The 27,398-nt window shown below is 46.2% G+C and overlaps 1 protein-coding gene and 1 long non-coding RNA gene across 2 annotated transcripts in view; one reads left to right on the plus strand and one right to left on the minus strand.

The window, feature by feature from the left end:
• CMTM8 (CKLF like MARVEL transmembrane domain containing 8) overlaps positions 1 to 20,222 on the plus strand; it is a 104,738-nt gene extending 84,516 nt beyond the window's left edge. Inside the window, exons 2-4 of the mRNA XM_040636899.1 lie at positions 7,250 to 7,423; positions 17,880 to 17,996; positions 19,786 to 20,222. Coding sequence (XP_040492833.1) covers positions 7,250 to 7,423; positions 17,880 to 17,996; positions 19,786 to 19,869 — 375 coding nt within the window. The 3' untranslated portion in view covers positions 19,870 to 20,222. The remainder of the gene's footprint in view (positions 1 to 7,249; positions 7,424 to 17,879; positions 17,997 to 19,785) is intronic.
• Positions 20,223 to 25,477: 5,255 nt separating this feature from the next.
• LOC103680167 overlaps positions 25,478 to 27,398 on the minus strand; it is a 10,011-nt gene continuing 8,090 nt past the window's right edge. Inside the window, exons 2-3 of the long non-coding RNA XR_573071.2 lie at positions 26,243 to 26,337; positions 25,478 to 26,018 (exon numbers count right to left, since the gene is read on the minus strand). This is a non-coding gene — a long non-coding RNA (uncharacterized LOC103680167). The remainder of the gene's footprint in view (positions 26,019 to 26,242; positions 26,338 to 27,398) is intronic.

Here is a 27,398-nt window from a genome sequence, read left to right on the forward strand (position 1 = left end):
GTTCTAGTTGGATTGAAGACCTAAACCTATATACAAGCTGTAAGAAAATATAGGAGAATATTTCCATAACCCTGTGTTGAGGAAGACCTTCCTAAGCAGGTGGGAACAGAAGAAGGCTTAAAGGGGGACCAATGAACTACGTAAAAGTTTAAAACTTCCATAGGACCAAAGACTCTGGTAAAAAACAGTTAAAAACAAACCTGGATGGGAAAACTATTGCCACATATGTAGTTGGTTACCATGCTTCTTCTGTAAAGACCTTTACAAATCAGGAAGAAAATAATTTTTTTTAAACATATCAATAAATAAGGAAGGAACTCGAGGTGGCTAGTAAGCGTTTGAAAGGGTGCTGTATCATCCTCCCAACTAACCAGGAAAATGTAAACTGAAACAAAAATACATCCGTATTTTTAAGGTGTGGTCTCCAGACCAATAGCATCAGTGCCCCATGGGGACTTGCAGACCTACTGAAAAAGCTCGGAGAGCGGGACCCAACCCTCGTGGTGTAGCCAGCCAGGCAGGTGATTCCGAGTAGCCAGGAGAATGAACGAACGACAGTCAGTGTTGTGCTTGAATCGGAACCGTGCTGAGTGAAAGAAACCAAACGCAAGAATACATACTGTAGGATTCCATGTAGATGAATTTCAAAAACAAGCATCACTGATCTAGAGGGATAGGAAGCAGGGCGATGAGTACCCTTAGAGGTGGGAAGGAGTAACTAGAAGTGAGAATGGAGCCTCCAGGCACTGGTCACGTTCCTTTTCCCCATGGGGATGCTGGTTATACAGGTTTGTGCGGTTTGTGAAAATTCATCGAGTTGTTCATTGCGGATTTGTACGTTTTCCTCTATGCTGCAATCAGTTCAGTAAAGCAGGGCAAGGTAAAACGTGAGACCTCTCTCCGTTTTTTTTTTTTTAATTTTATTTTTAAGTCATCTCTACACCCAGCGTGGGGCTCAAACTCACCACCCCGAGATCAACAGTCTCATGTTCCACTGACTGAGCCAGACAGGTGCCCCAAAATCTTTTTTTTTTTTTTAAGATTTTATTTATTTATTTGACAGAGAGAGAAACAGCCAGCGAGAGAGGGAACACAGGCAGGAGGAGTGGGAGAGGAAGACGCAGGCTCCCAGTGGAGGAGCCCAATGCGGGGCTCGATCCCAGGATTCTGGGATCACACCCTGAGCCGAAGGCAGACGCTTAACGACTGAGCCACCCAGGCACCCCAGAAATCTCTCTCTTTCTTTTAAATTGGGTTTGAAATGATTTAAAACATGGGAACTCAGGGTCGAAGGGAAAAGCATGCTTTAGTACAAGTACAATTAGTACAAGGCTTTGATGAGTGATTTGACAGTACCGCTAACATTTAAAATAGCCTAGAAATTCCGCCTCTCTGAATCCATCCTGGAATTCAGGTATATATTATAAGAATGTTCCCTGGGCATTTTTCTACAAGCATAAAGGAGACAACTTAAGTTTGTCTCAATCGGGAACTGGTTACATGAATTATAGAAAACTGGGCAACTGTCAAAATTGGCGTAGACCTACCGGTATGTAGTCACGTGAAAGGAGGTCCCCCCATGGTATTGTTCACGGAGAGAAGCCAGAGAAGCACCATGTACAGCATGACCCATATTTTCAAGAGAGAAAGAAAAGGATGTATAGGTGGTAGTTACAGATGCAAGGGAAAGAAGTTAGGAAAGGTGGATTTAAAATTTTTATATTGGTTTCTCTTGAGAATTTACAACTGGTGGGTAGGGGTTGTTGCTTCTTTGTATATTTTATATATACCTTCTATATTTCTGTGTTTATTTTTACCTGCATTTATCACTTTGGGAATTTTTTTTAAGGTTTTGATGAAGTTTATTTTAAATAAATGTTTTGGAATTAGATTATACTATATGTATGTATTTCTTTGGAGGCCAAATTGCCTTTTTTTTTTTTTTTTTTGGTGCTTCGTATTAAATTTACTTTTTTTTCCTTTACAGATCACCCAGTTTATTTTTTAATTATTAACATATATTATTTGTTGCAGGGGTACAGGTCTGTGATTCATCAGTCTTAGACAACACACAGCGCTCCCCACAACACATGCCCTCCCCAATGTCCATCACCCAGCCACCCCGTCCCTCCCACACCCCCTTCATTCCAGCAACCCTCAGTTTGTTTCCTGAGATTTAGAGTCTCTTATGGTTTGTCTCCCCGTCTGGTTTCGTCTTGTTTCATTTTTTCCTCTCTTCCCCTATGATCCTCTGCCTTGTTTCTCAAATTCCACATATCAGTGAGATCATATGATAATTGTCTTTCTTTGACTGACTTCCTTCACTTAGCATAATAACCTCTAGTTCCAACCACATCGTTGGAAATGGCAAGATTTCATTTTTTATGGCTGCATAATATTCCTGTGTGTGTGTGTGTGTGTGTGTGTGTGTGTGTGTGTGTGTATCACATCTTCTTTATCCATTCATCTCTTGATGGACATCTGGGTTCTTTTCATAGTTTGGCTGTTGTGGACATTGCTGCTGTAAACATCGGGGTGCAGGTCCCCCTTCGGATCACTACCTTTGTATCTTTGGGGTAAATACCCAATAGTGCAATCGCTAGGTCATAGGGTAGCTCTGTCGTTTTGAGGAACCTCCATACTGTTCTCCAGAGTGGCTGCGCCAGCTTGCATTCCCACCAACAGTGTGAGAGGGCTCCCCTTTCTCCACATCCTCGCCAACATCTGTCGTTTCCTGACTTGTTAATTTTAGCTATTCTGACTGGTGTGAGGTGGTATCTCATTGTGGTTTTGATTTATATTTCTACTTTGGGAATTTTTTTTAAGTCTTAGCTTTACCATTCAAAAACGTCTTAGCCTAAAAAAATGCTCATCAGTTGAAAAAAAAAGCAAACAGTATTTTTGTAGTCTAAGCAAATAAAGATTTAGAGTTTGTCTTAAGCAAATAAAGAGCTAGAGCTCGTCCTAAACACACACACACACCCAGCAGGAGATGACTAATATTTTTGTAGAGTGATTTTCATCAGTATTCGTTACAGTGGGAGACAAAAGGCTTGCTTCTTATTTCTGTTACCTAGGAAATTCACTTGGGTAGAATCCTTTTCTTGATGGGGGCATACTTTTAACTGTGTCTGCTGGTGAGGTCATGGGTCAGGTATTTGTGCTGTTTGAGAGCTGGCTCAGTTAACGCTACTGTCCCTGTGTATAAAAGATGACCTCTGCTAGCACGTTAGACAAAGCGTCTGTAGACAGTGGACCCTGCTTGCTTTAATAATGAAAAGCGTTTTCGCATTCAGAGCCAAGAGCTGTTAGCTGAGCCGGTCTAGCTGGACACCAGCCCGTGCTGGAGACTCTTAAACCCTAGCGTTCCCCTGGGGAGACAGCCTAACCCTGTTTGCCATGCTTCTTCACACAGTTATGTTTCCTCTGTGTGTCATCAACAAAGGGCCGTTCTGACCCTTCCAGTTTGAATCAAGACCCCCGTGATGTAATTTCAGACCCCGCCGTGCTGGATTACATCTATTACCAGTCTCGCTGAGCCAATGAGTATCACATATATGTGTGTAGATTCCCTGTCAGTTATGATGAATTCAGGCCCGAAACCCCATTAGTGTGAGGCTTAGCACTTTCTGGAATTCTGTCTCATTTTGTACCTCTTCACTTTTGATGAATTCTGCTGCCACGAATGTAAGTACAAAAACACATCTCCATTAAGCATTGCTATGGAATTCATATACAATATCAAATAGGTAAAAAGAACAGCAACTTTCAACTCGAAAGAGGGGAAGCAGCAACATTTAGAGTCTGTTCTGTGCTCCCCAGCACGGCATCCAAACTGTAGCGGGGGGTGGGCGTCTCTCGGTGAGCAGTGTACAGTGTCCCTTGGAAACCTGTCTGAGGGCTTCCTGATCTCCCAGTAAGTCTTCCTTCTTAAAGAGGGGCCCGCAGTCTTATCCCTGCAGCGTCCACTTCTGATCCCTCTCTGGAGGCCCTGGCTCCTCAGACTGGGTAGGTTGAACACAGAGCTCAGGAGCTGTGGTGAAGATCAGCCCCTCAGCCTGTTCCTGTTTCATTGTTCAGGTGAGGAAGTGACAGCCTTCATACACATCATACATCTTTCCAGAGACTGCGTGTCTTTCCACCTATCCTAACCTACTAAATCTATTCAAGTCCTGGCCCGGCCACTTCGGAAGCACGTCTGGAACTCCCTCACTTCCCAATATTCGCTGCCACCATCTTGGTCTTCAATACGTCATCTTCTCCCACTGGGACTATTGTGACAGCCTGTGAGCTTGTCTCGTCACACACATACACACACCCTTCCCCTCCAGATGTCTATTCTCCCCAAGCAGCCAGAGTGGTCGTAGCCACACTAATGTGCGTTCGCTCCTTGGTGAGACACAGATGGAAACCAGACCAGGCGGAGTGGTCGCACAGCGAATAAAGAGATCTCGGAATCACTTCCAAAGCTGTGACTCCCTGAGCAAGGGTGAAGGGGTTCCTTTCATTTAGGCTTAGGACGGACATTTAGATAGGGGAGCCTTGTCATTCCACGTAAAGGGGAGTATAAGGCTGCGCACGCACCTTAAACCTGCCATATAACAAACATTGTGTTATATAAACGAGGCTGGGGCTGCTCCTTGGAGCTTGCGTGGAGACTTTTTTTTAAAGATTTAATTTTTTTATTTTTGTGAGAGAGAGAGCGAGCCGTGAGAGAGCATGAGCAGGGGAGAGGGGCAGAGGGAGAAGCAGACTCCCCGCTGAGCACAGAGCCCCATGTGGGACTCGATCCCAGCACCCTGGAATCATGACCTGAGCCGAAGGCAGATGCTTAACCGACTGAGCCACCCAGGTGCCCCGAAATGTAGTATTATAATGAAGTAAAGGTAACTGTCAGTCGTTCCCTAGGTCACTCCATGGTCTGTCTGCAGAGGCGTGAGTGGGGGTTAAGTTCAAACCGATGTGGGGGCTCTGGGCCACCAGAACTCTTGTCTGGACAGTCGCTGTTGCTTGAGGGGTAGTTTCCGTTTTCATCACAGGATGTTATGCCCCTCAGATCTTTTGCCAGAGTTAAGAGATAAGCTAGAAAGAAGAGCTTAAGGAAAAATGTGGGACAAAGGTCAGTGGGTACAAGCAGGTAAGCAGTAGAGGTAAGGTCTTGGGGTCTAGCTGGTGACAGTATTAAAAACCTACCCTGGTCGTATCACTGTCTTGCTCAAACCCTGTCACTGCCCTTAGGAGAAGGTACAAAATTCTTAGGCCACTTGGGCCCATATAATCTGACCCGCCCCATCCTCTCTAACATTTTGTACCAATGTCCTAACTTGGTATATGTTCTTATAGGTTCTGGAAGGCAGCAAACCCTTCCCCACTCCGGACCTCTGCCCATGACGTCTTGCTCGTCTCTCTCACTAGCTCTTACTGGGTCTTCAGGCTATCCTTCAGCATGGCCTTCCCTGACACTTCCCATGCCTACAACAAGGTTGTCTCTCTCTGTTATACACCCGTACCACACTCTTCATTTTCCTTCATAGCGTTTTTCACAATTACAATTATTCAGAGATTTCCCCCCACTAGACTTGAAATTATGAACAGCAGGGTCTGTTCAATGTGTGCCCACCCGTCCTTGGGGCCTGATAGCAGGAAGCCTGGCAGAGTTTAGTGCTCTCCAGGGTTAAGCAACTGAAAACGGTCTTCCTAGATTTGTGATTCAAATTGCTGTAGTATTTTGTTCCGTATACCACAAAGAAAGCTAAAACAAAAATGGAATAATTTGTCCTGAGTCTTACAGCTAGAGCCTGCCCTGGGCTCCTGGGGTTATGGTTTGGATACTAACTTTTTCATGACTTAGGAATAAAGTCCTGGTCCCTGGAAGGTGCTGGAATTCGAGATGCATACTTTGCTCTGGCCTGCCTTTGGTCAGGACTAAAGATGCCCAGTTTGGATCAGTTTCTTTTCCCTTGATGAAATCTTCCTCTAGTCAGTTGGTGACATTGATTTGGCTTTGGGTTTGGTCTTACTCAGCACTGAAGATTGGGATGGCTCTTGCTGGAATAAATGTACAGCTTATGTTAAAATGCTGAATGCTGGGGCGCCTGGGCGGCTTAGCCGTTAAGCGTCTGCCTTTGCTCACGGTCATGATCCCAGGGTCCTGGGATCGAGCCCCGCATCGGGCTCCCTGCTTGGCAGGAAGCCTGCTTCTCCCTCTCCCACTCCCCCTGCTTGTGTTCCCTCTTAACTGTTTCTCTCTGCCTGTCAAATAAATAAATAAAATCTTTAAAAAAAAAAAAACATGCTGAATGCCAGTGTCTGCACTGGGCCCTTGCATGTCCTGTTTTCCAAAAGCTCTCTCAGGCCACGTGTAATTTGCCGTCTGCAAGGGGGGACAGCGGCGGCAGGTGGGGAATCCTCAGAGGTTCATCCCTTGAGAGCAGGTCAGTTCCGTGGACCTACGGTCTTGTTCCTTGACAGGCATCAGCTTGTGAGCAAATTCAGCCACGGTGTGTGGTTTGTCCCTTTGTAGTATTTTAAAAATCGTTATTTGTGCTCACATTTAAAAGTCAAGATTATATGGGGCGCCTGGGTGGCTCAGTCGACTCAGTGTCTACCTTCAGCTCAGGTCATGATCCCAGGGTCCTGGGATCGAGCCCCACATCAGCTCCCTGCTCAGCAGGGAGCCTGCATTTCCCTCTGCCTGCCTCTCTCTCTCTCACACAGAAATAAATAAATAAAATCTTCTAAAAAAATAAATAAAAATAAAAATCAAGATTATCATGTACAAACTTGACTTCCTATGTTTTCTTGAGGGAGAAAAAAAAATAAAAGGAAGAACTAGCAAAATTGATACAAACAGGGGAGCCTGCCTGGCCCGATCAGTGGAGCATGGGACTCTCGATCTTGGGGTCAGGAGTTGGAGCCCCACATTGGGGGGGTAGAGTTTACTTTAAAAAAAAATCGGCCCACAGCAGTGGGCTGGTGCTGAGTAGAGACTGCCCCTTACAATAGACACAGTTTTTCTTGTTTCTGGTCTCTGCGCAGCCTACCATGTACGTTTATTGTACCTTCCTGGCATTTGTGGGTATGTGCGTTTGCATCCCCTGGTTTGTATTCGTAAGTCACGTGTGTGTGTAAATAGGAACAAATGCTGTAAACGACACTCTGTATAATTTTTTTCTCTCTCTCTCCACTTCCTTCTCTACTTTCTCCATGTGTCTCCCTTTTCTTTTGCACTGCCTGTACCATTTTACAGGTTCTGGGACTGCTGGTGTGGACGCTGATCGCCGGAACCGAGTACTTCCGGGTCCCTGCGTTTGGCTGGGTCATGTTCGTAGCCGTATTTTACTGGGTCCTCACCGTGTTCTTCCTCATCATCTACATAACCATGACCTACACCAGGATTCCCCAGGTGCCCTGGACCACGGTGGTAAGGAAGCCCGGGGTCGTCTTCTTGTCCACTGCCCACTAGTTCGATGGAACTTAGTCCTTCTCAGTCCTTAGTCCAACAACTCAGGGTTGTCTCTCTGCCAGCAAAGCAAGGGACAAAGCCAGGGAGAACCCTACACAGCAGGTGTTTTATTCCTGAATATGAAACTGGGCCTGTTGGAAGGTCCAGGAATTTCTTTTAGGCAAAATAGCAAACCAGTTCTCAGAAGACTGAATGAAGAGAAATTCAGTTCTTCATTCGTTCCCCATAAACACCCTGACCTGGAAACAGGTACCTTGGGGCACCAGCCTCAGCAGATCTCACTTCCTTCAAACCCCTCCTGGGGCCACGACCTTCGCCCTTTGCACACAGAGCTCTTTGATGTCGGGAGGCACAGTGTGTGCGGAGTGAGAACGAAAAATGAAGTTGCTGTTAGAATAACTAGGTGTCGTCGTATTCGGAAGCAGGAGTGGTCAAGGGTGATTGGATGCCTGTCCTGGCTGCAGGCACTGTGCTGGGTGCGGGATAAGCTAAAGGGAAACACACGGTCGGGGGTGAAATAGGTAAGAACACGTACCTGTCTTGGTCGGCTCCGGCGCCGTAACAAAATACCATAGACTGGGTAGCTTAGTGACAGAAATTGATGTCTCACACTTCCAGAGGCGGGAAGTCTAGCATCAGATGTCGGTAGAGCTGGTCACTGGTGAGAGCTCCCTTCCGGTCTTGCCGTGGCCTTGCATGGAAGAGAAAGAGAGCGCGAGCTCTCCTTCATCTCTCTCTGCTTGTCAGGGAACCGACGCCGTTAAGAGGATCCCGCCCTCATGATTTCATCGAACCCTAATTACCTCTCCAACGCCTCATCTCCACGTACCATCCCTTTGTCAGTTAGGGTTTCAGTGTGTGCGCTTGGGGGGACGCAGGCGTTCAGTCCATAACATTCTGCTGCTGACTGCCCCAAATCGTGCCCTTCTAACATGCAAACTACATTCATTCCATCTCAGCATCCCCAAAAGTCTTAACTCATCGATGTCTAAGATCCAGAGTTCACTTAAGTATCCTCCCAATCAAGTGTGGAGAGATTGGAGGTACAGTTCAGCCTGGGGCAGGATGCCTGTCCAGCTGGGAGCCTGGGAAACCCGACAAGTTATGTACTTGCAAGCCGCAGTGGTGGGACAGATGTTCCCATTCCGAAAGGGAGAAATAAGGAAGAGGGAAGGGGTAGTGAGTCCCAGGCAAGCCCAAAACTCACAAGGCAAGTTCCATTGGATTTGAAGGGTCCAGAATAAGCCTCTTTGGTTCAGTGCTCTGTCCTCCAGGCCCATTGGGGTAGCATTGTCACCCCCATGCATCTGCAGGGTGACTCTGCCCCTGAGGCACTGGGTGGGGACATCCTGGCTCACAGAAACCCGAGAGGCAGCCCAACCCTTAGAAACTGAGGAGAAAGCAGCCTGCCCCCTGGGCCTGATGATCTCTGAATCAACCTGTGGGTGATTCATTCGTTTTTCTTGAAGATTGGCACAGATTCACAGCCAAACGGCTCTGTGGTTCTATCATATGGATTCCAAGAAGTTCGACAGCGCTCCTTTATTTGGTCCCATCTCCACCCGTTTTCATTCAGACTGGCAGCGTCTCATGGGTGCCATCCCTTACCTGTTTGTGGCTTCCGCTGACACACGGTTAGCTCTGTGGTTTGCACCCGTGATCTCTTCATCAAATGGTTGTTTGGCTACACCCGTACTACTCTCTTCAGAGCAAGTTATTTTTTTTTTAAATAGATGTATTTATTTATTTGAGAGAGAGAGAGAGAGTTGGGGGGAGGAGCAGAGGGAGAGGGAGAGGGAGAGAGAGAGACCCAAGCCGACTTCATGCTGAGTGCACAGCCCAACACGGGGCTCGATCCCATGACCTCAAGATCACAACCTGAACTGAAACCAAGAGTTGGATGTTCAACCAACTGTGCCACCCGGGTGCCCCAAGCTTTCTTCTTCTGCTGCTGCTTTTTTTTTTTTTTTTTGCCATATGGTTAGGCTGAGAATTTTCCAAACCATCAAGTTCTGCTTCTTTTTTGCTTAATAATTTCTTCTTTAATTCATCTCTCTCCTTGTGCATTTTACTAAAACAGGAGGAACGAAGCCGCTGCCTTAACACTTTGCTTAAAAATCTCCTCATTTAAATAGCCGGGGTTTGGGTGGCAAGCTCTATCTTCCACAAAACACTAGAACAGTTCAGCTAAATTCTCTGCCACTTTATGACAAGGATCACCTTTCCTCCAGTTTCCAAAAACATGTTCCCCATTTCCATTTGAGATCTCTCCACCGTGGCCTTTACCATGCATATTTTTACTAAGATTCTGTGGTTATTTCTGCATTCTCTAAGAAGATGGAAGCTTTGTCTCGACCTCCCTAAGTCCTCACTGGAATCACCTTCAGCATCCACGGTTCTAGTATGCTCTTCAGAGCTCTGCAGCTTCTACTCATTATCCAGTTCCAAAGCCAGGTTTATATTTTTAGGCCTTTGTTACAGCAGCACCCCACTGCTGATTCCAAAATCTGTCTACCCCACTCTCGATATAAGTTCCATATTAGAGTTCTCTAGAGAAGCATAGGCAGTAGGCTGTGTGTGTGTGTGTGTGTGTGTGTGTGTGTGTGTGTGTAGATTTATTAGAAGGAATTGGTTCACATGATTGTGGAAACTGAGAAGTCCCCAAATCTGCCGTCCACAAGCTGGAGCCCCAGAAACACTGACGGTGTAGTTCCAGGCTGAGTCCAAAGGCCTGAGAACCAGGGAACCTGATGCTGTAAGTTCCAGTCTGAAAGGCCCCAGGCTTGAGACCCAAGAATACCTGATGTCTTAGTTCAAGCCCAAAGGCAGGAAAAAAGACTGATGTCCCAGCTCAAGGCAATCAGGCAGGAGCAGTTCCCTCTCATTCAGCCTTCTTGTTCTATTCAGTTCTTCAACTGATTGGATGAGGCCCACCCACGTTAGAGAGGGCAGTCTGCTTTACTCAGTCTATAGATTCCAATGTTAGCCTCATCCAAAAACCCTCATAGATAGACCCAGAATAATGTTTGACCAAATATCGTGCACCTGTGGCCCAGTCAGGTTAACACATGAGATCAACCCATCATGGTACCCTGTACAAAGTGTTGATGCAGGTTACCATCTTAGCTGGGACAGCTGGGAACTCTTCCAAGAGGAGCCGGCATTTAGTGTCATCTTGCAGACTGATCGTGAACACCCTCAAGGGAGCTCACAGAGATTAAAGGTGAGGTCTCCCTGGCCTTGGAGCATTTGCAATTTTGTTGGGGAGTTTGAAGTGGCTGCATGATTAAAAAACAAGAGAACCCCACTTGGGGTGTCTATGTATGAAACAGAGCTTTAGAGTGATAATCTTTTTTATTTGTGTCTTTTCAACCAATATATCAGAAAAATATCCAGTTCCAAATAACTTGAAATAATTTGAAGCATAGTGTATTTGTGGGCTGTAGACTAAAGTGGACTTGGCAGGCTTTTCACACGGCACCATCACTGCTCAAAATGTACCTGGCTTCGTTCTTTCTGGGAGCTGCCTTCAGAGCTAAGCTAACCCACAAGAAAGCAGGTCTTGTTCAGTTTCACGAAACACACAAAACTCTTGACAGTTTTCCCAAATACGAAAGTGAGGATTCTCCACTACGATTCTCAAGAATATGGCTCTGAAAGTAATTCCAGTCGAGGTGCCCAGAGCCACCTGGGGCAGCACGTACAGCCTTGTTGAAATTGGGGTCCTGCCTCCCTGGGAGGAAAGACTCATTTGGATGTGGGGAACCAAAAAAGGTGAGCACCTCAAAGTCACAATCACATGGGAATACCGGGTGAGGACATTTGGTCCAAGGGACCTGGGGGAATGGAAGGAATGATGTTTTGGAGAAAGAGGGTCTTATAAGGGTGTGTTGAGTGAAGTGCTTGTGAACTGGAAGACGAGAACTTGGAAACTGTCATAGGAGAGCAAATGGGTAAGATGCAGAACGAGTCGTACCTCTCATCCCACTCTTGCTGAGTCTCAAATCCTAGGTATGTTATCTGGACCGGGGCTTAGCAAACTTCCTCTATTCAGGACCAGCCAGTAAGTGTTTTCTCTTTGGGGGGCTATGCAATCTCTGTCACAACTACCCTGCCTTCAGCAAGAGATCAGCTGTAGACAATTTGCAAGTGAATGACCATGACCGGCCTGCCAGTAAAAACTTTAGTGCCAAAACTGGCTGTGGGCCAGGATGGGCCGGTGCCCATAATTTGCTGACTTCTGCTCCAGATCATCTCTGGTCTCTCTTCTCTAAGCCTAAAATACTTCCACTGATTTTTTTTCATTAAAAATTTTAAATTTTGGGGCGCCTGGGTGGCACAGCGGTTAAGCGTCTGCCTTCGGCTCAGGGCGTGATTCCTGCGTTGTGGGATCGAGCCCCACATCAGGCTCCTCTGCTATGAGCCTGCTTCTTCCTCTCCCGCTCCCCCTGCTTGTGTTCCCTCTCTCACTGGCTGTCTCTCTCTCTGTCAAATAAATAAAATCTTTAAAAATNTTTATTTGAGAGAGAACGGGGGGAGGGGCAAAGGCAGAGGGAGAGAGAGCACCCTCCAGCAGATTCCCCGCTGGGAACGGAGCCCTATGTGGGGCTCTATCCCAAGACCTTGAGATCATGACCTGAGCCGAAATCAAGAGTCAGCTGCTGAACTGCCTGAGCCACCCAGTGGCTTAAAATTTTAAAAGTAAATTTAAAAGTTTAAAATAAATTTTAAAATGTAAAAATAAAATTTTTAAATAATTAAAAATAAAAATTATAAGGTTAATATTAAAAATATTTAAAAATTAAAATAATGCTCTTGCTCCGTCGGTAGAGCACGAGACTTTTTTTTTCCCCCAAGCAATAACAACATTTAATTTGCTCATAAATGTGTAATTTGGGAAGGGCGCAGGAGGACAGCCTCTCTCTGCTTCACTCAGTCAGCTGGGAGAGCTTGGAGGAGGACGGGGGCTGGAATCACCACATGTCTAGTGGTTGATACCGCCCGTCAGGGGGACCTCCGCTAGAGCCAGGGCTGGGATACCTACACGTGACCTCTCCGTGAGCCTGCTTGCATGGTCCACGGCCCACTGGCTTGGGTTCCAAAAACTATTTTTTAAAATTCTTTATTTAAAAAATTCAGTTTCGGTAACATATACTGAATTATTAGTTTCAGGGGTAGAATTTAGTGGTTCATCATTTGCCTGCAACACCCAGTGCTCGTTCCATCAAGGGGAGCGTGAGACTCTTGATCTTGGGTTTGTAAGTTTGAGCCCCATGTTCGGTGGAGAGATGACTCAAAATTAAAAAAAAAAAAAATGGAAATACTGCTTTTAATGGTACTTTTTTTTTTTGATTAACAATGCTCCCTTCTGGCGCTTCCTAGTTTTAAAATGCTTTGATTTGCATGATCAGAATTTAGCATCATGAAGTGTGTCCCCAATTTATAAAAAAGAAAAGGGCGATTCAGAGCCTCAGGACTTGGCACGGATGCACAACAGCGGGGTCCCTCTCGCCTGCCTTCCGTCCAGCCTTTTTTCCTGATCTTGTTCTGCTCCAGGCACACCTCTGCCTGAGTAGTAAATAGAACCCCGCCAGCAGTCAGGAGTCCAGGGCTGGTAGGCCCCTTAGAGTTGCTTAACCCTGCATCTCATCAAGCAAGACCGTCAGCCTTCACCTTACACGCTGCACACTCATGTGCTTGGCAAGAGCGGACAGGTCCTGCAGGGGAGTGGAAACTCAGAGAGTGTTAATTCTCGCCACCCAGACGCACTTTTTGGGGCATCGTAGTCAACTGGGGAATATTCTTCACTTCCCAGAGACATAGTTGGAAATGTGCTCTCAGAATGGTTGGATCTTCTGTTGTTTGTTTCCCTCCCTAAGGCAATCTGGAAATCTGGGCATTTGTGTGAACTGTTTCACTTTTAAAGTATTTATAGCCAAATTTTAAAAACTTCTTTTGTTGCCGGCAGCTGCTACAGGTCAAACGTGTGACTTGGGGTTGGGGGGGTGGTTAGTTCCTGCTGTGAGAAGCCCCTTTGCGACTCCTCAGAGCGTTTGTGGGGTAAGCAGTGCTAAGTGGGATCTGGGAGTTCTCATGTGTAGCAGCTAAGGTCTCAGATCGTTATTACCTGTGCCCAGCAGAACCTCTTGTAGAAACAGACTGGTTCAGACGCTGGCCCCCACTATATGTCCCACACTAACTGGAGCCTGGCGGGGGTCAGGCCAACCCAGGACTCTGCTGAGGCAGCTGATAGGCTCCTGGTGCCAGAGTGAGTCTTCTAGAATCTTGCTGCTCACAGTGCGGTCCCTGGGCCAGTAGCATCACATGGGAGCTTATTAGAAATCTTCAGCCTGGCCCCAGACCTACTGGATCAGAAGCCCTATGGAGGGTCTGGCAATCTCTATTATAAGCTTTCCAGATCATTCTTAGGCACCTGAAGTGTAGGAAATGCTGGCTTACAGATAATTATAGGTCCACACGCCTTACCTGGAAACTTTAGGCCAGATATGTTTGCAATCACATTTTTTTTTTTCAAATTTTAGAAGTAATCTGGTGCATTTAGTACATAAGGTGACACCTCCCCCCTGAGTCTGGGGGCAACGCTGTCGTCAGACATGTTGATGTTTCTGCAAGAACACATGCATTTTCCTGCTAAGAGGGATACTAAAGACTGCATTGCCCCCATGTCAGTGCAAGCCAGCTTTTGCTCCCTAATGACTTTGGGATCTACTTTTGGTTTTCAGAGCATTTGGGGAATCTAAGATTGCAGAGAAGGGATCAGTAGAGCAGCTTTTAGTCCCCTGGGAGCTTGGCGGGGAGACCGCCCATGGGACCCTACAAAAGCCAGAGTCTCATTGTTTTGCCGGTAGCTCTTCGCTTGACAAGGCATGAGCTTTGCCCTGGAATTGGCTTGACAATAGGCATTTTTCTAAATGCATCGAAGGAGAATACAGGTGCAGAGTCAGATGGAGCGGGCACCGCAGCGGGTTCCCGCGAGCACCTCCGAGCTCCCGGGCAATATCGTTCACCCAGAGAGGCTGCGATAGCTTTCTGACAAATCCGATCTGAGCTGAAACTTCAAAGCAGTGCAGTTTGTCCTCCTCAGAGCACTGAGCACCGGGACACCACAAATGCTTTTTCTGAGGATTCGTCCTCTGCCACTCATCCCTGTTGGCCTGGTTACAAGCACTGTGAGCAGTACAGGGCACAAGGCAGGGGGCATGGCGGCCTTCCTTCGGCAACAGCAGCCACCATTTATGAAGCACCTACTGTGTGCCAGAGGTCGTGCTGGGTCCTTCTTATCACAGCATTTCACCTCACACTAACTGCAGAGAGGGAACGGATTATTTCCATCTTGCAGGTAAAGAAACTGAGACACTGAGAGGATTCTGATCGGAATGGGATGCAGGTGCCCGGATGCCAACCACAGTTGTCAACCCTGGCGTCTGCTTGGCTCCCAGGGGACACGAGTGCCCTGTTTCTAGCCTTCAGGAATTCTCTGAAACCGAGAGAACCCGCTTCCTCTCTGTTGGGAAGGGATGAGGCGTTCTTAGCAGTTAGGTTACCAGTAATACGGCGTGGAGGTCAACAAGGGAGCTAGCTGAGGGTTTTTATCTATGGGTGCCTTTATGCGGGGGAAGAGGACATTTTATACCAAGGAGGGATCAAATTTCAGAAAAGAATAGCCTCCCTCCACCTTCTCCCCAAAAGGAATAACTGGAAACCTTTTGTAAGACACTATTTGTTCTCTGTTCCCTGGGGCCCAGGGATGCTTTGACAACTGACATTTGAGTTGGAGGGACTCGATGGTCGTTCAGCTTGAACAGTCTTGGACTCGGGTCCTGTTTCTCTAGAGCAGTACGCCCTTGTGTCTGTGAGGCTCGGGGCTACCCCAGAGCCCGCCCAAGCTTCGTGTCGCCCTTCTTCCCTTCTGTAGCCACACAGATCCCTCTTTTTTTTAACTCTATAACAATCTCAGATCCGGGTTCTTTGGCCTTCTTTTTTCTTTCCTCTCTCCACCTATTTTCACTAGTTTCCCACTCCAGGCATCCCCTGGACATACTTTGGGAGTCCTAGGAAGATGGGGGCAGGGAGCTAGTAGGTTTAGCTCTGAGGTAGCCAAATGGAGGCTGTGAGAACCCAGCAGGACCCCTCGGGGAGGTGCATGGGGGAAGGAAGGCCTTCCCCGCTTCTCTCCAAGGGAAAGAGAGTTCCTTGTTTCCTTGGAAAAAGGGATTGGGCCACACTTAGTACGGAGTCGTGTCCCCACTCCATCTCTGGCTCTCCACCCACACGGCAGTGGGGACAAGGCCCAGGGACTGTGTCAGGACGGTCCTGGCCGGGCTGGCCTCTCAGAAGCTCTCTCATGTCTCCCCTTGTATGGGGACTGGACATGCATGGGTGCCCCCAAATACATGTTTAAAGACGTTCCTCACAGCATGTCGGTAATCCTGGGAAAACGAGGAACATCGAATGCCCATCAACAGGGGAAAAGTTAAATTCTGAGGTGTTTGTGTCATGACAAGAAATGAGGTCCATCTGTTTGGACTGACGTGTAAAATTGTCCTTGTTATCTTTCTCAGTGAAGAAAAAAACGCCAACAAAACAGAAAAACCCCACCAAGTTGCCTGACTATATGGCTCTGTTTGTATAACATTGGGTGTTTGTTTCTATCTCAAAGGAAAGCGTTGAGGTGAAAGGAGTAGACTGACTTTTTACTCCAGATTGTTCTGTGCAGACAGGATTTTGTTTGGTTACCATGAACATGCATTACTTCCTAATTTTTTTCGTAAGCATTTTAATGTTTCAAATGTACTCCATGGCTAATTTATTGAATAGATAAGCTTAACCGCTACCTTTAAAAGGCCACAAAATGAAAACCAAAGTCTCGCACTCCTCAGAGGTAACTACATTGAACTGTTTCAGCATTTAAAACAAACAAACAAACAAAAACAAAGATAGGAAGTCCTTTACTTAGCAAATAGCAAATGTGCAAAACTCTAGAGGTAATGTGCAATTAAAAAAAAACAAACACTAGATTTTTAAAAAAAATACACAGATGTGTTCCTGGACCAAAAAACCCCCACAACCAGCAAACAATGAATCATCCAGGGAAACCAGGGCTTCCTTTGGACACATTTCTTTTCTTTCTTTATTTTTTTAAACTTATTTATTAGAGAGGGAGAGAAAGAGTGAAGGGGAGGAGTGGAAGGAGAGGAAGAGAGAGAATCTCAAGCAGACTCTCTGCTGAGTGGGGAGCCCAAAGCAGGGCTCGATCCCAGGACCCTAAGATCATGACCAGAGTCAAAATCAAGAGTCAGACACTTAACCAACTGAGCCACCCAGGGGCCCCAGGGGCCCCATTTCTAAAGGCATATGAGCACTGTGGACAGCCTAAATCCTGGGGCTGACCCTGATCATAAAGGCTAATCTCCTTAACCCAGGACAATGTGAGCCAAGTGTGGAGGTGGGAAGAGGGATACACAACCTACCTCAGAATGCTAGGACCTGCATCTGGAAAATTCTGTGTACCTTTCTTTCACCTAGAAGAAAAAGATACCGCTCCCCCCTACCCCTACCCATTCCTGTCTCTCTGAATGACTGAGGGAGAGCTGTTAGACCATAGCGGGCCTACTCCTGAGAGCCACCCTCTTCCTACCTGTATAAAGCATTGGTTTTCCCTACCTCTCACCCTTGTTGAGACAGGATCAAGTTTTGCACATTTCACAGTATGATTTCCTAGAGTTTAAATATAACTGAAAACCGAATATCTACTTGGATTTACATCTCTCTTTTCTGTAAGAACAGGAAAAAAATAAGAAGAAGCCAGGGGTGAGATTAGTTCCCAAAGGGCTCTATTAATATGTATAATCTTCTTTCCATTTTAAAGAACTTGCTGCTAGGATTGAGGAGTTCACCTAAATGTCCCTCCCTGCTTAGCCTGGGGGGAATAGAAGATCAGCTGGGCCTGCTTTGGGAAGAGCTGTCTCCCCGCTCTGGGTCGGGGACAGGTGCTGAAGGGCTGTGGCTGCTGGGGCCATAGTCTGGGCAGAGGTCGCTGGGGGCCCCCCGCTGCCTGTCTTCCTCAGCCAGTAGGTCACCAAGGCTGAAATCTGGATGAAGCAAGGATCAAGAGCAAATGGAGAGAGTGGTGGCTGAAGGGACAAGCAAGGCAGCCTGGGTGTCTTGGGGGGCAGTGGAGGGGTGTCTGGGTGTGCTGTGTATAAGCCGGTGGGGAGCCCCCTCCTCCCAGAGGCACTGATGAGCTGCTTGTCAGAGCCCTCATCCCCGCCCCCTCCAGGTGTCCAGAGGCACCCCTGACCACACCTGGTGTGCAGTTCTGCACACTTCAGAGATCCAGAGGTGCCCAGACCTTCCACGCTCCCTGACCACTCCACCCCTCTGTCTCCCCCAGGGTCTGTGCTTTAATGGCAGTGCTTTCATCTTATACCTCTCGGCCGCTGTGGTGGACGCATCTTCTGTCTCCCCTGAGAGGGACAGCCACAATTTCAACAGCTGGGCAGCTTCATCGGTGAGTGAGCGAGCACTTTCACCTGCCCTCCCGCATAGTCAGGGTCATGGTCTCCTCCTCCCAGTGGGGCTGGGGGCCTAGGAGGAGGGCCAAGTGATCTGTAGGGGCCGGAAAGCATCACCTGCACTCGTGACACTCTGGCAATTAGCTTGTTGGTGTGAAAGCATCAGAAATTACTGGGGCCTCCTGATGGCCTGAAGTGCGCAGAGGTTAAAAGACCCAGCTTGAGTGAAAGCCAGATAGCTGGAACGAAAGAAGTATTTGAGGAAGAAAAAATATCTGAGCCAGTCTAAGAATAATTCTACTGACTGCAGTTCAAGTGGGGAGACAGTTGCAAAAAAAAAAAAAAAAAAAATGAGCACACTGTGATTCTATTTCTACTTGAGAAGTGGAGATGTTTGTTTATGCAGTGAGAACGCCTAGGAAAGCACACGCCAACAGAGGTTCCTTCCAGAGACCGTGCTTGGATGATGAGGGGGGCGGCCTGAGGAGCTTCTGCTTTTTAGTTTATGTGCTTCCGTACTGTTTGCATTTTTAAGCCATAAATGTGTATTGTAGTTCTGATTTTAAAAACTTATTTTAGAAGTTTCTCTGAGATTGGCCTTAAAATATTCCATTCCCAAAAGAAGTAGTTGGCGGGGGGTGGGGCACAGACAGGAATACCAAAATGATCACGTTAAAACTGATCGATGATATATAGCCGTTCATTATATTCTTTTTTTTTTAATTAAAGATTTATTTATTTATTTATGCGACAGAGATAGAGACAGCCAGCGAGAGAGGGAACACAAGCAGGGGGAGTGGGAGAGGAAGAAGCAGGCTCCTAGTGGAGGAGCCTGATGTGGGGCTCGATCCCGGAACGCTGGGATCGGCCCTGAGCCGAAGGCAGACGCTTAACGACTGCGCCACCCAGGCGCCCCTCTTTTTTTTTTTTTTTTTTAAGTAGGCTCCATGCCCAGTGTGGAGCCCAACATGGGTGTTGAACTCACGACCCTGAGCTGAGATCAAGAGTTGGATGCTTGATCAACCAATTGAGCCACCCAGGCATCCCCCGCCCCCATTCCTTATATTCTTATATTTATATTTGAAATTTTCTATTGAAAGGCAGAGAACACAGTGCACATGGTTCAGTCAGTTAAGTAAGTGTCTGACTCTTGATCTCAGCTCAGGTTTTGACCTCAGGGTCTCGTGAGTTCAGCCCCACACTGAGCTCCATGCTGGGTATGGAGCCTACTTAAAAAAAAATTTTTTTTCATCACAATCTTTAGCAGCCCTGGGCTGCAGGAATCAGCCAGAACTGGGCAATGGCTGCCCCTTCAGAAGGGCCTGCTTTTCCCCTGCTCACCATTCACACCCTGTGGGTTCATCGCTTCCTCCCACCCACTCAGCTCCTTTATTTAACTGACCCTATGGCAATCTGAGGTGAAGCCCTGGTCTAAAATTGTCTGCACTAAATTAGGAATCCATGTGCTTTTCTCAGATGCACACCACCATAGTCACCGTGAAGTGAACACCCTGTGGTTATTTGGGCAAAACTACAAGTTTTCCAGATATGTTTCAAAAAAAAAAAAAAAAGAAAGAATGAAAAACCCAAAAGCAAAAGACCCCCAAACAACCAGCAAAGCCAGAGAGCATTTCAGAAGGAAGGTAATTGAACCAATAAAGCAATTTTGGATGAGAAAGCCTGGAGTCGGGATGCTATGAGTGCCTGATTCAATGGAGGTGAAATGATAACTTTTGCTAATTAGAATGTGCCCTAAGCCCTCTTTCTATTCTCTATTTTCTCCAGTTCTTTGCCTTTTTGGTTACCATCTGCTATGCTGGAAACACATATTTCAGTTTTATAGCTTGGAGATCCAGGACCATACAGTGATTTGCCGTTGTGAGAATTAAAAGGGAGAAAACAGGAAGAATCTCACTGTAAAAACAACAACAACAACAAACTGTAGGTATAATGTATATTTCCAGAGAATTGTATTTAACTAATGTTTTTATATACTTAGTTAAATTTGCTCCCGGTGGTTTGTTGCAATTAAACTGGATACTTATTTGCAAATTGTTGTAGCTTATAATGAACTCTTAAATATCTTGTTGATGTCTCCATAGACCTTATTTTCTTAGACAATGTATAAATAGATAAATTGCTAATGTCAAGACTGTGTCGAGTTTGTAAACCTAACTTTTCAAATGCCGGATTCTTTTCCGATTAAATGTTTCAAAATCTGGGGTAAGGTGTCTGATTTGAGAAAGGAGACCTACTGCTAAAGCCCAAGGTTGGGTGCTGTGGGTAAATCTTCATCCTCACAAGGCTGCCCAATTGCAGTATTGCCCAGACACCCTTGTCCACAGCCACCAGGCCAGGGTAGTAGGAGAGACCCATCTCCCCGAGACTGGGGATCATCAGTGGCCATGATTCTCACATGTTAACCAGGAGACCCAGAAAGCGTCCAATGAGACATTGACCTAGCAGTTCGGCAGTAAGCTCCCCCTAAGTGATGGTGCTGAGTGCCCAGACTGATGTGCTGTGTGGCAGGTTTTTCCTAAGACATATTAAAAAATATGTGCATAACCATTAAACCGATAAATACTTGCATGTACCTTAAGATGCTTGCTGACCCCACAATGACACACGTACCGTACTTTGTGGAAAGTACCTGACCAAGACGTCTCCTGTCTCCAGAATGAATATTTTGGGGCACGGTTATTAGATACCATCAGATGGTGGAAGAACCCCGGGCAGCAAAGCACATGTGTCTTTAGAGGAAGTGTGTCGAGGCACGATGGCTCTTGCTGGTACGGCTGTGTATGTTGGGTGATTTTTTTCAACGTGGGCTTCTTTTGAAAAACAAAAAACCACAGAAACGTTAGTAGAGTTGATAACAGTGAAAAGTCATAGTTGCGCACTCCGTGGACATAACGCCCGTGGCCTCCACTGTCCCGCGGTTGGGTAGCAACGCTGTTTCTTTCTGCTGTTTGTTGTTTGGCTCATCTTCCTGTTGAACTGTAAGCTCTTAGCCAAGTTCTGTTGACCCCTACGTAGGAGAGTTGAGATTTCTTCAGTGTCTAAGACCCACCACAGACCCCTCCACAGTTCTGGATCCAAAGTGGTAGTGGGGGGGGGCACCAAGATTAAGGTGAGTGGAGGGTCCGCACGGGTGGGAGTGAGTGGATGTTGGGGGTACAAGAGGCCACCCTGAGCCCAGCCCTGCAGCCGACCGTGACAGTTGAGCTTTAGCGACACGACGTGCAGGTGGTCAGGGCTGCGGTCCAGGGAAGCTGCATTCCTAGCCATCACCAGGCCAGCCTCCAACTCGCCGATTTTGCAAGAAAAGCTGAAATCGCTAGTCAGAATCTGTGTGCCCTGCCTCTCTGTTCATCTCTCTCTCTCTCTCTCTCTCACTCACAGAGGCATATTCATCTTCCATGTACTCGGTGGGTGTTTCATGTACTTTGTATTGCAACCAAAGCTCCACACGAGGCAGAAAAACTGTAACCTCCAGATGTGTCTGTATCTGGAAACTTCTGGAAACAGCCGTCAAGAAAGGAGCCTGTTTTATGTCTTCCCCACCCCCTGTGGGGTGTGTGTGTGTGTGTGTGTGTGTGTGTGTGATTTCTATAACCATGCCCCATTTATAGGAAGTAACTTCTGTGGTGAAAAGTTCCATAAACCACTTTGAAATAGTCTCCAAAAAAGACTACAGCTATAGGTCTTTCTTGAACCAGTAGCACCAAAGAGACCTATTTCAAGAGAACAGTACTCATTTGTGTCCCTGCAGGGGCATTTGTTGTCTGTATTTGTGGTTTTTCAGGAGCTTGACCATTTGTGTGATCCTGAGAGTTTGCCAAAAAAACAAAACAAAACCCAGAAAAAAATAATTTTTTAACTGAAAGGAAATTCTTATTTCCTCTTTTGAATACTGACTTTGTTCATGAATTTTTAAGTGTGGGTATTTAGACAACAAAATGACTCTCTGTTGTTCAGATGAAGCTATAAGTTTTGAACTGCTTCAGTTTTTCTCCTAAGAAAGAAAAACAAACAGCCACGTGCGATACAGCCAACATGACAAAAAGAATAGGTTTCTGGGGTTTGAAAGGTATTAGTACAAGGATAGCATACAACGTGCTTAAACTGTTCTCTGGCATCTATGCTCGCCATCGACCCTCCCCAGACCGTCACGTCCTCTTTGATGGAGCTCGGTGGGTTTTGAGTTTGATGTATTTACCCACTTAGGGCCAGTCAATGATACACTTTAAGCAATTAATCTCTCTCCATCGCAAAGTCTACCTCATAGCCCCAGAAGATAAATATTTAGCCAATATTTGAAAAGTATAAGAAAACCTAGAGAGTAGACGTTCAATATCAATTATTTTTGTACGTTTGAAAGTTGCTGCTTTCACAGAAAAATCCCTTCGGGGTATCAGCCCACAAAAGGGTTTAAATACAGGGGCGCCTGGGTGGCTCAGTCGTTAAGCGGCTGCCTGCGGCTCAGGGCGTGATCCCGGCGTTCTGGGATCGAGCCCCACATCAGGCTCCTCTGCTAGGAGCCTGCTTCTTCCTCTCCCACTCCCCTGGCTTGTGCTACCTCTCTCACTGCCTGTCTGTCTCTGTCAAATAAATAAATAAAATCTTTAAAAAAAGGGGGGGGTTTAAATACATAAAGTGATCTCTGCATAGAGCATGGACATTTAAAAATACTAACTGCAGATACAGCCCTGGGTAGAAAATCAATTTAAAGTTTGTAATTTCTATCCCCTAGACAATTATTATTTTAATTGAAAAGAAGGATTTTTCACAGAAAAAGTAATCCGGGCATATAAAGCTGGGGCGCATGAGCAAACACATACCTTGTAAGATGACAACCTAAGAACTTGTTCCCTTGGCCTTAGCGGAAGTTCTGGCAGTGTGCTGCTGCCCACGGTGGGTCTCAAGCAGATGGCTGTGAAGGAAGGTAGGATGGCTATCCCCAGGTGGCTGACTGAGAGTAATGGGCAAGATTAGAATAAATCTGGTTACAAGTTAGGGGGTAGGTGAACCCAGGTGTTTGCTATACAGAAGAGGATTGGGCATGAGGGAAAATGCTTGGCAGCACAGAGGTGATGACTTCAGAAACTAAGGAAGGTGGCTGACAAGAAAGTTGTTGGCCAAAGAGACCTTGCATTTGGAAGATATGTTTTGAGAAAACTTGAACGTCAATGACAGAGGTTTTTTTCCCTAGAATATTCGGAATAACTAAATCCAGGAAGTAGTGGAGCTCGTCGCTGCCTAGCCCACATCTCTTCTCCCTCCTCTTATTGTCGCTCTTAGTTTTTATTCAATAAACACCCACCCACTTACACCCCAGCTTCTTGGGGGAAGCTGACTCCACCAGGACCCTGGGATGGGGGCCTGTGGCTCTAAGCTAATTCCACCCGCTGGCCACACCGATTGGTTCAGGGATGGGCATGTGACTCAGGGCTTGCCTGTCATGGAGTTCTGAAGTAATGAGTAGGCAGGAAGTTGTTGGTAAATATTCTGCGACCACAAGGGGGAGCCAGTCATAGGATGAAGGTGGCTGGAAGGAAGGGCAAAGGGATGGAAAGAAACTTCATGGTTACATCATTGAGCCACTGAATCCACTCTGTCAAACTCTGGGCTTTGCAACGACATGAGCAATTATACTCACTTTGCCTAGACTAATTCTTGTGACTTGCAACAGCGGGCATCCTAACCAGTGCACAGGACGTCCTGGCGCATGGCTTTCAAGCAAACGTGTAACGCCTTGGTTCTGATTTACTTTCTAGTAGTTGCCACAAGGCTCTAAGGAGATGATAGTAATGACGGTGTAGGGCAATGTTAGTCCCAGTACTATTTAGCAATAGGAAGGTAGAAAAGGGGGCACCTTGGGTGGCACAGTTGGGTAAGTATCTGACTCTTGGTTTTGGCTCAGGTCATGATCTCAGGGTGGTGAGATCGAGCCCCCTGTCGGGCTCTGTGCTCAGCCAGGAGTCTGCTTGAGATTCTCTCTCTCCGCCTCCCTCTTCCCCTCCACATGCTCGAGCTCACTCTCTCTCTCAAATAAACAAATCTTTTTTAAAAAAAGGGTAGAAAAAGGAAGATTTGAGAGTCCACTTGAGAGACTGACTCAGGCCTTTCCAAAGCTATTGTTTAAGGATGGTGATGACATGGAAAGATCCTAGAAAGAGAAACAGCAGGGGGATGGGGACTCAAAGGAGTTTTCATGACCTTTGGTCATTGCAATATTAAGACTGCATGTGAAAGAAACATGATCAGTACGGCCTCTGATCATTTTAACTTATAATGAAAGCTCTACCTTGTTGTATCTCAAAGACAATTAGTCATCCTCGAGAAATGGCTTCCTTCTCTAGAAGTAAGTTGGCCCTTAGTGCCAAAGAATACTGACCCTATAAGACTGAGGATTATGCCTCAACTCTTGACAGGAACAAGGTACATATTTTTCTAGTTAAAACCACAATGAGAGACTACATCACACTCACCAAAAAGGCTAAAATTAAAACGACTGGTGGTACCAAGTGTTGACCAGGTCATGGAGACTCTGGAGTTCTCATTCATTGCTGGTGGGACTGTAAAATGGTATAATTATTTATAAAGTTAAACATATACTTATCATATGACTCAGCAATTCCATTCCTAGGTATTTACCCAAGAGAAATATGTCCATAAAAAGACTTAGGCAAGAATAGGCACAGCTGCTGTATTCATAATTGGCCAAACCTGGAAACAACCAAAGTGGCTATCAAACAGTGAATAAACAAATTATGGTGTATTCGCACAACAGAGTACGACTCAGCAACGAAAAGGAGCAAACCGTCACATGTAACAATGTAGATGAATCAGTGAAATATTATGCTGAGTGAAAGACGCCAGATTTAAAGAAATAGAGTGTTTGATTCTATTGATATGAAATTCAAAAAACGAAACAAAACAAATATGTAGTGATAGGAAGCTGACAAGCGGTTGCCTGAGGTTAGAGGTGGAAGGCATTACCTAGAAAGGGGCACAGGGAAATGTTCTGGGGCAACAGAAATAGTGTACGTCTTGCTTGTGGGGGGGGGGGTTGCGTGTGCATATATATTTGCCAAAATTCATAAACTGTTACTTAAGATGGGTGTGTTTTGTTTTATGTAAATTACACCTTGATAAAGTTAATTTTATCGGGACACCTGGGTGGCTCAGTAGGTGAAGTGTCTGCCTTCAGCTCAGGTCATGATCCCAGGGTCCAGGGATCGAGCCCTACATCGGGCTCTCTGCTCCGTGGAGAGCCTGCTTCTCCCTCTGCCTGCTGCTCCCCCTGCTTGTGCTTGCCCTTTCTCTCTCTGTCAAATAAACAAATAAAGTCTTTATTTAAAAAAAAAAGATAGTTAATTTTTTTTTAAAGATTTTATTTATTTATTTGACAGAGAGAGAGACAGCCAGCGAGAGAGGGAACAAAAGCAGTGGGAGTGTTAGAGGGAGAAGCAGGCTCCCAGCAGAGGAGCCCGATGCGGGACTCGATTCCAGGACTCCAGGATCACGCCCTGAGCCGAAGGCAGACGCTTAACAACTGAGCCACCCAGGCGCCCCTAATTTTAAAAGAAAAACACCATGGGGCATTTTGGAATGTCCTGATGGCTCCTGTCCGCCTCTGCCAGGCTGTTGAATGGCTTATTCCCGTCTTCCTCCCAGCTGGTTCTGTGATGTGTCGCAGAGGTGGGGTAGTGCGTTTTCATCTCCGTCCTCCCTCTGGAGCTCAGCACAGGGTGTGGAACATAGTAGGTGTTCAGTGAATGCCAGCCGCAGTGAAGATGCTGGGACGTGACCTCGAAGGATTCGCAGGTTAGAAGACAAACAAGCTGAGCGTGGCTGTAAAACCAGCACCGTCAGAATGCGAGACCGGTGAGCAGCCGTAGGAGGGAGAGGTGGGCGAGTGAGTGCTCTGCGCATGACGGGGACCCAGCACTGAGCGGGCCACGAGGGACCGACCTGCAGGTGAAGAGCCGAATCCATGGATCCGCTTACGGTGCCTGAAAACGAACGTCAGAAAGTGCTCAGTAATGACAGCTACCAGGTGGCTACTGGGCTGGGTACCTGGGAGAACACACAACTAGCTGATTGGCTTCTGGAAGGCATAAATGACTAATGGCCTAACAGCCTCCAACCACTTAATGATACAGCGTTAGGTTGAACTCTGTGAAATTGCCAATATTTGACTCTTTGACCTACAAAAATTTCAAATGAGTCAACTTACAATTTTATACTCGGCAAGTTGCCTTCATACAGGTATCGGTTGGTCCTCAGAACATCTGTGTCTTAGATCAAGCAGGTGTCCACAGCCCCGTTTATCTGATAAGGACAGTTGAGACTTAAGTATCAGTGGTTTGCCCAAGGTTCCACCGCGAGTAATTGGAGTAGCTTGGGCTGACATCGTGCAGGTGTTCTTACCCCGGGCTGTAGCTCCCCCAGCCTAGCCGACTGAAAACCTCAGCAGTGGGAGGGAAAGAAGCAGGTGGAAACTTCATAGGGTGTGGGGATAGAGTGGTAGAACATTTCTAGAAATCTGTGTGGCAATATATATGAAGAGTCTTAAAAATATTCATTTCCTTGGATTTGGGGATGCTTCTCTTAGGAGCCTGAGGTCCATGCACAAAGATGTTAATCCTCGTCTTATGTATAGTAGGAAAACAAACAGACAAACAAGCAAACAACCACGGGGGTGCCTGGCTGGCTCAGTCTTTAGAGCGTGCAACTCTTTATCACAGGGTCATGAGTTCAAGCCCCGCGTGTGGCATAGAGTTTACTTAAAACAAAAACAAAAATTAAAAAAAAAAAAACTGCCTCAGCCTAAAACTCTAACAGAAGAATGGTTAAATAAATAAGTCCATTGAATGAGCCTTTAGAAATGAATGCACTACAACCCACTCCCTCCCGAATTTATTCCAAATCAGAATTGATTAGCACCATTGTTAATGATTAGACTTTGTATTTTTAACACACTTCTCAAGCTGTGCTGAATTGCGGTTGCTAAATTGGTTATTAAATTGATCAGTTGTTAAAGGGCTGTCTTTCTGAAATTACATAATGGAGAAAAATAAGTTGTCTATAAACACACGAATCAACGCTGTCACTGCAGACTGAGGAATTCTTATTAGAACCTGTTGATAGTGTAAGTTGGAGTTGACAAAATGCAGAGCAAACCAAATTGTAAAGAGTGGTGGGATCATGGGGTAATTTTTATTTTCTTCGTTGTTTTCAATCTGCCCTAATTTTCTATAAGGAGCAGGAAATACATTCATAATCAGGAAATAAATATTTTTTAAAGATTTTATTTTTTTATTTACTTGTCAGAGAGAGAGCGCATTAACGCACAAGCGGGGAGGGGGGGCAGCAGGCAGAGGGAGAAGCAG

The sequence above is a fragment of the Ursus maritimus genome, unplaced genomic scaffold (assembly GCF_017311325.1).
Source record: "Ursus maritimus isolate PB19 unplaced genomic scaffold, ASM1731132v1 scaffold_20, whole genome shotgun sequence".
In the NCBI taxonomy this organism is placed as follows: Eukaryota; Metazoa; Chordata; class Mammalia; order Carnivora; family Ursidae; genus Ursus; species Ursus maritimus.